The sequence below is a fragment of the Carex rostrata genome, chromosome 1 (genome assembly GCF_964058835.1).
Source record: "Carex rostrata chromosome 1, lpCarRost1.2, whole genome shotgun sequence".
Taxonomy (NCBI): domain Eukaryota; kingdom Viridiplantae; phylum Streptophyta; class Magnoliopsida; order Poales; family Cyperaceae; genus Carex; species Carex rostrata.
The window spans coordinates 17,572,070-17,584,679 of NC_135918.1; the positions used below are offsets into that span (position 1 = coordinate 17,572,070).

At 30.9% G+C, this 12,610-nt stretch overlaps 1 protein-coding gene across 1 annotated transcript; it reads left to right on the forward strand.

Annotated features, from left to right (window-relative positions):
- The first annotated feature begins 3,056 nt into the window (after nucleotides 1–3,056).
- Nucleotides 3,057–6,287, forward strand: LOC144570216 (WAT1-related protein At5g64700-like). Its single transcript, XM_078320416.1, has 7 exons — nucleotides 3,057–3,275; nucleotides 3,407–3,469; nucleotides 3,557–3,673; nucleotides 3,815–4,061; nucleotides 4,609–4,767; nucleotides 5,330–5,481; nucleotides 6,050–6,287. The coding sequence occupies exons 1-7, from the start codon at nucleotides 3,103–3,105 to the stop codon at nucleotides 6,219–6,221; spliced, it is 1,083 nt and encodes a 360-aa protein (XP_078176542.1). The 5' UTR covers nucleotides 3,057–3,102; the 3' UTR covers nucleotides 6,222–6,287.
- The last annotated feature ends 6,323 nt before the right edge of the window (nucleotides 6,288–12,610 follow it).

The following is a 12,610-nucleotide window of genomic DNA, read 5'->3' on the forward strand; positions in this document are numbered from 1 at the left end:
CAAAAATTTGGCATTCCTGTTTCTAATCCCATTCCTACATGCACGCCGAACAGGCCCTTAAGGAGCTCAGAAGCTGACTTAAGATTGTTCAGAAAGTTTACATTTTGTAAGATTGTTTTGTTTTAAATTTGTTTACTTTTTCTCTTCTGTTTTATGTTATTACTATTTCAAAACCTTTGTAAAATTGACACCATTAGTGTTCCGATAAATCGAATATAGAGACTAGACTTTTATTTTATTTTTTTTCAAAATTTTGTTTAACTATTTCATTCTTAGTAGTTGGTAGCTAGACTAAGACAAATTATGTAGGAAGCTCACATCGTTATCCATGCCGATAAAGCAACATTTTTAGCTTGACCAATGTCAATTTAATTAGACCGTCAAATTATTGTATCATTCCATTAGATTAATCAGCAGATTAATCTAAATTGAATGGATCATCCACCAACAATAGAGTGTTGGGTTCACCTAAAAGTAAAAGTGTATAACTTAAAGAATGGGCAGAGTTTCACGCAGAAAGGAAATTGGAAAACAATTAATATCTTTTAAAAAGTTTATTCTGCTCTGTTATATTCCAATTAATATTTTAATGTGTTTATTGCGCACTAGTTTTGGAATTTAATTCTATTGGCCAGTCTCCCCTCTCGCTTTAAATGATTCTTTTAATTTATATAATCATAGTTGTCAAATATCACCTCATGAATCTCGACCAAAAAATTAATCCCTGGATCTTTTACCGGTATAACCTTGTTAAAACTAACTATTTCATTCTTATAAGTTGGTAGCTAGGCCAAGACAAATTATGTACATAAGAAAAAAAAAAATTCTAGGTTGACCGATTTCAATTTAATTAGACCGTCAAAATATTGTATAATTCAAGGGAAAATGTACAATTTACCCTTCTTTTTCAAACCAACAAACAAAATACCCCTCCTCATAAATTATTAACAAAATGTCCTTGTGGGTCCCATTATTCTCTCTCTTTTCCCTCCCTCTCACTTCTTATTTACTCCAACAACTTTTTATTTGAAATGGAAGATTAATACTATATAGAAATTTTGTAAACTTAGGAGTGTATATATTTTATTGTATAATTTTTTTATTGTAGATCTTATAAGTTAAAATTGACAACATAATATTAACTAATATACAAAATATTTTTAACAAATAATTTTCTTTAACCGTCATTATAGAATATATATATAAGTCTAAATATTTGTGTCAGCCAAACACATTTTTAAACTAATTTAATTGAAGTCAAATTTTCAAATATACTAGTTGACATAATAATATATAAATAGGTCTTGTAAACTATAAATAGGTATGCATATACAATTTTTTTTTTCTTGTGACGCATAAATTTAAGAATTTTTATTTTTGAATCATTTATAATTATTTAAATTGATAGTACTAAGAGATCGATATCAGGTCAAATGCAAAATTTATGTTCTCCACGAGCAAAATTTTGATAAAACCACATAATAGTAAAACCAGAAAACCTGGAAAGGAGAACCATAATCGATCAGGTGACGCATTTTATAAGGTAAATTATAAAATCTTAATACCTCGAATCGATCTCTTAATTAGTACTATCAATTTAAATAATTATAAATGATTCAAAAATAAAAATTCTTAAATTTATGCGTCACAAGAAAAATATTTTGTATATGATACATATTTATAGTTTACAAGGCCTATTTATAGATTATTATGTCAACTAGTATATTTAAAAATTTGACTTCAATTAAATTAGTTTAAAAATGTGTTTGGCTGACACAAATATTTAGACTTATATATATATTCTATAATGACGGTTAAAGAAAATTATTTGTTAAAAATATTTTGTATATTAGTTAACATTATGTTATCAATTTTAACTTATAAGATCTACATTAAAAAAATTATACAATAAAATATATGCACTCCTAAGTTTACAAAATTTTCATATAATATTAATCTTCCATTTCAAATAAAAAGTTGTAGGAGTAAACAAGAAGTGAGAGGGAGGAGATAATGAGAGCCACAAGGTCATTTTGTTAATAATTTATGAGGAGGGGTATTTTGTTTGTTGGTTTGAAAAAGAAAGGTAAATTGTAAATTTACCCATAATTCAATTAGATTACTCAGGAGGATTCATTGTACATTTTTAATTAGCCAAGTTAATTATATATATAAGGAGCTACAACTAAATTTATACTAGTTGCAATAGAAAATTTGTGTGATAGCGAAATAATTAACAGATCAAATAGCGTAAAACTAAAAAGAAGGAACTTTTAGACACCATCATCATGGTTACTATATATTATTGTTATCATTAATTAAACTAATATGTTTCATGAAATTTTATTTAAATTAAGTGAACGAAAAAATCACTAAGGTGAATAATAATGTGTTAAAAATCAATAAAGTAAAATTAGATAGTTTGGTTTAAACCAATTAAACTATATAATTTTACATTATTGATTTTGGACAGGTTCAAAATCCTCTCGCTATTAAATTTTCGGAATTTGTTCTCTTTCACTATTAGTTCTTTTATTAAGCATTTGGTCCAGTTTTATTTAATTAAATAAAGTGTATAATAATGTAGTCAAAGTGAATTAAATATTTTGTATGTTAATTCCCAAAAAGGATTATCAAGAATGGAAAAGGCCTGTATATCACTTTGTGGAAGACTTATTTTCTTGAGAGCTAGGTCATAATATACTTTGCAATATAATGTTCAGATTGTTTCATATTATAAATTCATACTATTTTTTTTATTATGGTCCAAAATCTTCAGATCTGGTGATTCTCTACCCTTCTAAAAAAAATAGCAAAATGGTTCTAAAAATGTTAAATTTGTTCTTCAAGTACAATTCTATATAGAGATTATGTCAAATGATTCGGATCAACTATTAAAACTTTTAAATAGAGATTTTTTTCATGGCACAAACCGATATAAGCATTGCAAAGTATCAAAGTCAACTCTTATCTTTCTTATCGTGAAGAAAATATCTCTATATATATTCCTTCTTTGCGTATGGTGAACTAATGCTATAAATTAAAGAGCTATATATGTTGCACTCTCGTCAGACTAAAATCCATATCAACCATCACTAATCAATGACCGACACTAAATCATATTTTTTTGTAGTTCTAATTAGATTTTTATATTCAATATCACAGATATTTTCTAAAGCAGCCTTCAATCAAGGCATGAGCATACCAGTGTTTGTTTTTTATAGGCATTTAATTGCCTCCATTTTCATATCACCCTTTGCTTTTCTTCTTGGCAGGTATATATTTTATGCAGTTTTGATATATTTTGTTTTCATACAATATGAAAATTGTCATTTTGTCTAACTTTTTTTTTTCACCTCTTGACTCTAAGAGTATTTAATTAACCTTTGCATTAATTTTTGCTTAGGAAAAGAGCTCCTCATCTTTCTTATAAGATTGCGTTTAAATTATTTGTGCATGCTTTATATGGGTAAGTTCATATATTATACTAAAATTGATCTACACATTTCTCACTGATGTTTCCTTCTTACTTTATCATCTTTTCCTTCTTTATTAGGCATTCTGCCGCTGTTTACTTATTCAGTCTCGGTTTAAGCTACATTTCTGCTGCATCATCATCTGCTATTTGCAATCTTCTCCCTGTCATGGCTTTCACCTTGGCTGCCTTTTTGAGGTGAAAATAAATATATTATATATATCTTTCAATATCATTTTTGAAAGAAAAAAGGTTCAAGTATTCTGTATCAAAAAGAGAACTTAAATTTGTATATGTATATCCTCGTTTTGTTCCAACATATATCATCTCCAAATGAAGGATGGAATCCCTGAAAATGAAGAGGCTGCATGGAGTGTTGAAAGCCTCTGGAATTATGCTGTGTATCTCAGGTGTCATAATCCTTGCATTTTACAAGGGAATAGTTTTGGATTCCATTAACCACCATCACCTGCTTCACAACAAAAAGTCTGTCACACAAGCCAATAGTTCTAAGATGAGATGGATTTTAGGGATTTTTCTCACAACCCTCTCTGTTTTTCTATTGTCCCTCTGGACTGTCCTTATGGTAAGCAACCAGTATCGACTCAACTCAATGTGTATGCTTGTTCTCTGATGACCTGAGACCTGATTAATTAAAGTTGACCATCGGGTTCAACCTAAAACTGACATGTTTTCCATTAATTTGTTTTTTTTTTTGTAAATAAAAGTTAGCTCAGCTTCCAATTATCCACTTAATTTTCCATTACAAAACATTTATTGAGCAAAGAAAAGTGCTCGATCTGGTACTTATACAAAGTTACATGTTAGAAATTGGAAAGGATTGGTTTTACATGTTTTGACTTGAATAATGAATACCACAAGATCCAACAAAAGAACAATTTAAATTGCTGACCTACTTATAAAACAATGCAGTTCATGTTTACTATTCATAATAAAACATAAACATATGTAAAATTAAGTGTCAAATGAGTAAAGTGCTACAACCTGAATTGTTACTAGTACTCACCAATTTCGACTACAAGCTTACTGGAAACATTTCAATTATTCAAAATTTGTAAAAAGAATGTATTCAGAGAATACTATGTGTAATATAATAATATATGTCATACTAGGGGCCAATGATGGAGGAGTACCCTTCCAAGATTCTGACCACAACATTTCAGTCCATCTTCAGTATGATTCAATCTTTCTTCATTGCTCTTGTTCTTGAAAGGGACTTTTCTAAATGGAAATTAGACTTTGATATTGGCCTTCTTGGTGTTGTCTACTGTGTATGTTTTCTTTTTAAGTTTGAGATATTGGTCACCATATATGGTGCTGAGAACATTAGCATAACAAGGCCAAGTTTGTTACAGACTGGTAGTTTGTACCAACAGATTACATGGAAACGGTATATGTCAGTGCATACTGTTACAGGTATGCACGGGTTCTAGGAGTGACCAATTTTTTTAAATAATAAAGATTCTGTAACTCCGACATACATTTCTTTTTACATGTTCCCTCTGAGAATTGAACATGTGTTTAAATAGACGAGGTCTATCACCATCTTTACTAGACCTCCAATTCCATTCAGGACATGAATGTACTGTCATTACTTATTGGTTAGAAATAGACAAAACAAGTAAACATCTGTTTTGACACTTTGACAGGTAGTGGTTTCCAGTGTCAACCAGCACAATTGGGCAGAATCAGTGCATATCAGTAATTATGGAATTAACTTGTCAGTATAGATCCCTTCTTAAGCAAAACCGTTAGATTATTGTGTAAACAAACTAGTCACTTCCTAAGGGTATGTCCAAACTCACTTTTTTCTTCTTCTTAAAATATATGTAGGGAATTGTACTAAGTGGAATAACATATTATTTGCAAGCATGGGTAATTCAAATGAAGGGACCTGTTTTCTTAGCAATGTCGATGCCATTGACTCTTATCTTCACAATGATGCTTTCATCAATTATCTTAGGAGAAGAAATTTCCTTAGGAAGGTACAACTAATATCATATATATAAACTCTTATCTTCACCATATATAATGCTTTCATTTTTGAATTGAACAAAATTATTTTGTATCCTAGCTAGCACGTATTCAAGTCTATGATGCATAATATATAGTTTAGGCAACCAATAGTTAGTTTCAGCATGGACCTATATATAGAATGGATATAGGGATCCAACTTCCAACAAGACACAAAATAGCCTTTTTTTTATTTAATTTCTGGTGTGCAATGAGTGCCACATCACATGTATTTCTGACATGGAAGAACCGCAAGCTAGCGCAGTGGTGCAAATCCCGTGTCTCTATAGGTTCAATTGTCGCGAAAACATCTAATAGATTCTTGGATGTGCTGGGGTCCTTAATTTAATAAAAAAAATGTATGTCTGACATGGGAACATAACAAATTAATAGAAGGGTTAGCGTGCTGTATATAGGTTGTGACTGGTTAATTTGTTGATAACAAATTTCCCTTTCGATTAATTAAATTATCAGAGTTTTAGTTCTCTATTGTACGTTCTAATTATTACTGTTGTTGTGATTATCTGTGTATTTTTCTAGTGTAATAGGAGGTATACTTATGGTTGGAGGTCTCTACAATGTCTTATGGGGGAAGAGGATAGAAGAAACTGTGGAAAAAGATACAATCGAGGAGGAAAATCTTGATAAGGAAGCAAACTTAGAGGAGAAAGACATAAAACTACAAACTGAAAATACTCACATTAGCATATGAATTGATATATATCACACTTAGCATAGTATGAAGTTTAGAAGAAGAAGCTTTTTGTTTTTATGCTTCATTGTATGTTTATGGAGTCAATAACATACAATGAAGAGTCGAACCTTTCAACTTTAAATATTTAAAAGCATATGTTTAGTCGATTTTTTTTTTTTCATAAAGATTGAAGTTCAACTAGAGTGTGAATAACATTATTTGCTTATCGTATTCGACAAGATGAGTACTTTAAATATATACTGATGGTTTAAATTATATACCTGACAAGCTAAACAGAAAAAAAATCTTATGCGTATTCATCTTATCGTATTCGGTTGGTTTGACCTCCCCTAATTGAGTGGTTTAAATAAATCCAGTAAAATAATAAAAAGAACTAATCTCTGCTCCAGTGATTAAAGATAAATGTTCTTTATATACGAAATTGAAAATTTGGTACTCGAATGAAAGATTTTCTTATGAGTATTTAAATGTGAGAAGTTAGCTTTATATTTTTATTTAAAAATTAATTGGATGATAATGTACAAATTTCCATCTCATAAATGAAACCTCGACCTCCAACTTTCCTTATATAAATAAGATATCATTCCAAAATACCTAACCATTAATATAATTTATATTCAATACTACCTAAAAGATTTTACATAAATTAAAACTCTATAATAAAAATAAATAAAAAACTACCCTAGCAGCTGCCGTTCTCTCCTCCTTCCTCCACATCTCTATTATGCTCTTCCCATCCTTTCTAATCTTTATCTCCGATATAGCGATACTCTCTTCTCTCTCTCGTCTCTATCACCTCTAGCAGAGAGGAGAATGAGGAAGAGGAGATCAGGGAGTCAAGTCGAGCGGAGCCGATTGGAGCCGGGAGTACAATATTATCGGAGCTCGAAGTGTAGAGTCTTTTTATACTTTCATCTTGATCAAAGTGCGATGGCTATCAGACGAAAGCGGATTCAGTCTGGAAGAGAGACGGAAAAAGAGGCAATGGATGTTTGGAAGTATAATTAGTTGATTAGAATCATTTATATCATTTTATGAGAACAAATGAGATTAAATCTAAGAAGGGAGATCACTTGACTCTTTGTAACACGTCCTTTTATCAATAAAATTATTAATAGACATTTAAAGTCATTAACCTTTAAAAAAGAATTCTATAATAATAAACAAAATATCTCTCTATATGTATGTCGACCTTATATGATCGTTCATATATAGACCTTATCCTAATTAAATCATGTCCGATCGAGTGTGGATATATATATATATATATATATATATATGCCCATGACGATGACTACGACCCCTCGAAGCATCCATTAATTCTTTTATGGTCCAGATTTGTCCAAAAAATAATGATTTTCAATAAATCTAAAAAAAATAGTAAAGAATTTCCAAAAAATGTAAAATTTGGTCTCCAAACACATATTAATATGGAGAACAAGGTGAACAGTTCGGATCGACCGTTAGGATTTTGAAAACTCGAATATTGAGCTGTAGCACCGTGGTCCTCTATACAACCCATAGTACCATAGCCAAATCCTATATATATATATAGCAAGAGTATATAAAACTAGCGTGTTTTTAAGCTCACCAATTTTTTGTTGGTAAGCTTAACATCAAAAACTATCATTATGACTTTAAATGACAAATTCAATCTGTTAAAACCGATCTACTTCATGAGTGAAGTGTTTCTATGTCAAATTCATAAAAAATTTAATTAATTTACTAAAAAGTCAAGTGGTAAAAAAAGGGTTTAATTATTAGTTGGTTTAATTAAATATGGTCATCTTTTTATTGTTATTTACCATTTGACTTTATACTTTTTTTGTTTAAAAAAAATTGACATGTAAATACATCACTCGTAAAATAGATTGATTTTAACGGTTTTAATTTGTTGCCTGAAATCAATATGTACTAGGTTTGGGAATTAAGCTATCAAAAGATAAGCTTAAGAACATCCTATTTCTACTCTATATGAGTTAGCAACATTGACATGCATGAGTTAATTATTACCCACCTGTTTCACCTGGAATGAATTATAAATCCTAGTAACCTCACTCATTACTTAATTGTATATATATATATTTCCATTGAACAAGACATCGATCGACCCACTATGTGTGTAGCCTAATATAGTTCTTTAATTGATTACCAAGACGGAATAAAGTGATGAAAAGGTTGCAGATAATATTATATTGGGAAATTGCTTAGATAATTATTATCTTTTTTTTAATTAAATTGGGGAAAATAAACCACAAATTTCATTGATATTGAAACCATCGTAAACCGGGATTAATTGGTACCACTACTACAAAAAATATTTTTATCATCGCCTCTTTACCATCGGATGTGCTTCTACACAGGTGGTGTTCGTCACGAGTGGTAGCACTCTAATTACATTGAACTTTTTACCATCGGTTGGCGTTTAACAAACCGATGGAGCTGATGACCCCCTCTTTTCTATCGGTTATTGTTATCCAATCGTTGGTTTTGATTGACTTTGCGACATTGGTTGGCCTATTGCATCGATGGTATAGATGTGGTGATCTTTACCATCTGTAATGTAGATGAGCCGTTAGTATTAGTTTGATCAATACTAACCTTGATTTTTTTTAATCGATGAGGATGTTCTAAAGGGTAATATGTAATTGTTGTTGGAACCTATAACTAATTATTAACTATATATAGCTAGACCAAAAAGTAAAAAAAAAAACTTCTTCTCCATGTATTCAAGTACTGATAGTTATGTGTATTGTGTTATTAAGTTAATTCATAGATATATAATATATGGTGCAATTATAAATAATGAGATAATTATTTAATATCATGTACATGAAATACCAATAGAAAATTAACTAAAAATTAACTTGCTTCTAATAATATATTTTGTGTTGTAATCATTAATAGAACATATAATAACACACATTGCATGCACAAATGCATGTAATTAATTAAGATTGATCATTCAACATTAATTGCTATAATTTCAAAAATACTGGAACATATATCCATATATACATGTACCCATCCAAACTTCAAAAAAATATTAATTGTACATAACATTCATGAACATATATATGTCTAGGCTGGAAATATTTAATGTACCTGCATGCAACATATATTCATGCATGCATACACAAAATACACAACATCCATGCACAAATGAAATACATGTACATGCAACATGTGTATATCCATACAAAATATATTAAGTTCCTGAACATATCTAGCTACCTAGTATAACAAGCTCTTCTCGACATGTACAGTGTCGAGTCCTGCAGATTCCAACTGTACAACTCTCCAATCCCACCAATATAACTATCATTTCCTCTGTAATACGTCCTATATGTATGATCATAATAATCATTCATTATACGATTGTTCCTAAAATTTTGCAATTCTCTTGTACCAAGCATCAGATATTGCATCACTCGCCACATCATGGTATCAAACCTCCAGTATTTAACCTCAACCATCTCTCTTCTTGGAGATGCTTGAATCCTCACTGGGATTGTTGGATGTACATGTACAACTCTATCCTCAAGTGGCAATTCTGCTTCACAATACTGCAACAAATTAACAATTAATCAATACACAAGTAGATCTTAATTTACTTTAACTTACAGCAATTAATTAATTGATGCATGGAATTGAAACTATATATTATACAAGTTGGAAAAATATGCATGTACCTACACAATTCTTATGTTGTACTAGTGTGAGCTTTGTCAAGTTTGGACAGCCCTTTATAATCCAAGTTTTCATTTGTAAAAAAGAATACGTACAAATGAAAACAGTGAAAACCTTCAAGTTATCAAATTGTGGGAGTCTTGCCAGCAAAACTGTTGTTGGCAATTCCTATATATATATAAATTTAATTCAGGACATCATGCATGCATGCAAATAATTAGCACACTAATTAATATGCATATGCAATTGATGGGGACCTTCGAACTATGTGGGTCAATCATAAAAAAATACACCAATTCATACACATGTAATTAATTCAGGATCTTCAAATTATCTAGCTATGTGGGTCAATCATGTAAAATTAATAAGCACCCCCATATATGCATGCAAATTAGCGCACCATGCATTGCAATTTGTGACCTAATTAAAATTATAAATGTGGGTCAATCATATAAAATTGAATCTGATAATGTGATTGGAGATCAATTTATGACATTACAGTACCCAACATTTTATTGTAAACACTTAATAATTAGAGATGCGCGTCAATTAGAAATATTATTTAATTATACCAGGCACAGAGTGCACTTGAGATGTAACAACAGAGAAAAAAAAACGTGATATTATTTTGGGTTTTTGCTTGATTTATAGCATAATGGAGACATGAACCATATCTTCAATACAAACTTTGCTTGCTTGATTTATAGCATAATGGAGACATGAACCATATCTTCAATAGTACCCAACGTGATATTATTTTGGGTTTTTGCTTGCTTCATTACAAACTTTGATGCAAACAGAAAAAATCTCAGCATTTTTCTCTAGCATATAATCATATCTAGCATTTTTATTTTGCTCCCTACAAAATTAGTCCCTAAAAAATGGCATTTACATAATGATGCAATCAACTAAAAATGGCATTTGCATAACGATTATATTTTTCATTGCCCCTTCTGCAATAAAGGAAACTGACTATGCAAATAAATAATTCCTGCTGCTTTGATGCAAGTAGGAATTATTGACATTTTAATCATGGAAATAAACATGTCCGACCCAAATCAGGCCCAATAATGAGCAATGAATCGAAGGCCGAAAACGGCCCAAATTACATATTGTTCCAAGTAATAAATAAATTTTTTTTTCTGGGTTACAAATGCAAATGGGCCCGGAGCGGGATTGCGGGATAATTAGAAATATAGAATGGATCAATGGAAGGCAATATGGGATACGAAGGAAGATAAGCCCAAAATTTTTATTCATATCCTAAAATAAAAGAAGAAATTTCAAATCTGTCTTCAGCTTTCTTAAAATTCGAAAAATATTCCTACCTCTGTCCATACCAGCAATAGACTTAATTTGACTATCGCTGACAATACCAACGGTACTGGCCTATATATATACATGAGAGATAGAAGGAAATGAAGTAGAAGGGGAGGTGAATGAAATTTCTTCTCCATCTTCTTAATTTTTTTATTAGGAAAAAAATAAGTTGGTAGGACAAAATTTGAAGATTTAATTAATCCTTCTTAAAAGAAGAGATTCGAGGGATAAAAATCATGAAGCGTATGGGCTCCAAATTAGGTGGGTAGTCAATTCCCTCCTACCGGCTACAATTGGAGTTATACATAATTATTATCTTCTGCAGCATGCATGCTGTGCCGAAGAATGTGACTTAACTTGACAGTTTGGACCCCAAGCAATTTTAAATTTTTAACAATGCAACTGCTTAATCTTCCCAGTAGCAGTATATCACAATTCCTGAAATATAAACAGGATACAGTTCAACAAAACACAAGCGCAGCAGCAGCAGGAACAAATCTCCTGCACCTGATTCCGGTTCTGGTGCTAATGTCAAGTATACTCACTCGCTCTACTGAATTGCGTGTTTAATTATAATTGGTTACTCAAATTGTTGTTATAAGATTCATTAATCTAATTTGGTTTTATCAGTTAATTAATATTCAACAGCATGCATGTATGTTCCATCTGCCTATTAAATCCAAACGATATGGCTTTTGGATGTGGCCACCAGGAATTTTTATGTTATCAAACTTATCTACTATCGGCAGAAGCGGTCCTGTTACGAACGTGACTGTAGGCGGAAGCGGTCCTATCACGGACGTGACTGTAGGCGGAAGCGGTTCTATCACAGTCAAGACGATCTAGCGGAATATGAATTCGCCGTCTAGTGAGACAAATAAAATGGATTAACATAAACTTGAAAGTGATTAATGGTTTAAATATGTAGGATTGCATTGTATTAGAAGTATTTATGCATTTATTTTTATCATATATTATCTATATCATATTTGTGATAATTAAGTAGATTTTACAAACTTCGGCCTGAAACTGAATCCCGCATTGAGAGAATGATTGAATCTCTCACCCGTTCCATATTTATATGGGTTCCAGGTAGTGAAGAAGAGGCGCCAGAGCAAAAGTCGTGAGTAATAGCAAGCGGAAAGATCCAAGTTTAGATGAAATGCCACTTATGTTTGCTTTTGTATCGTGTGTTTGTTTTCCATAAAAAAATTGGTACATTTGAACATGCATGATTGTTATTGTATTCTAACCATGTCTGTCGTGACCACTGCTAGACTGCTTATATTATTATTGTAAGACTTGATTTGTGAAATTAAATGTGGCATTTATGGATGTTATTGATAATGTATGTGACGTGTGTACGCCTTATGTGT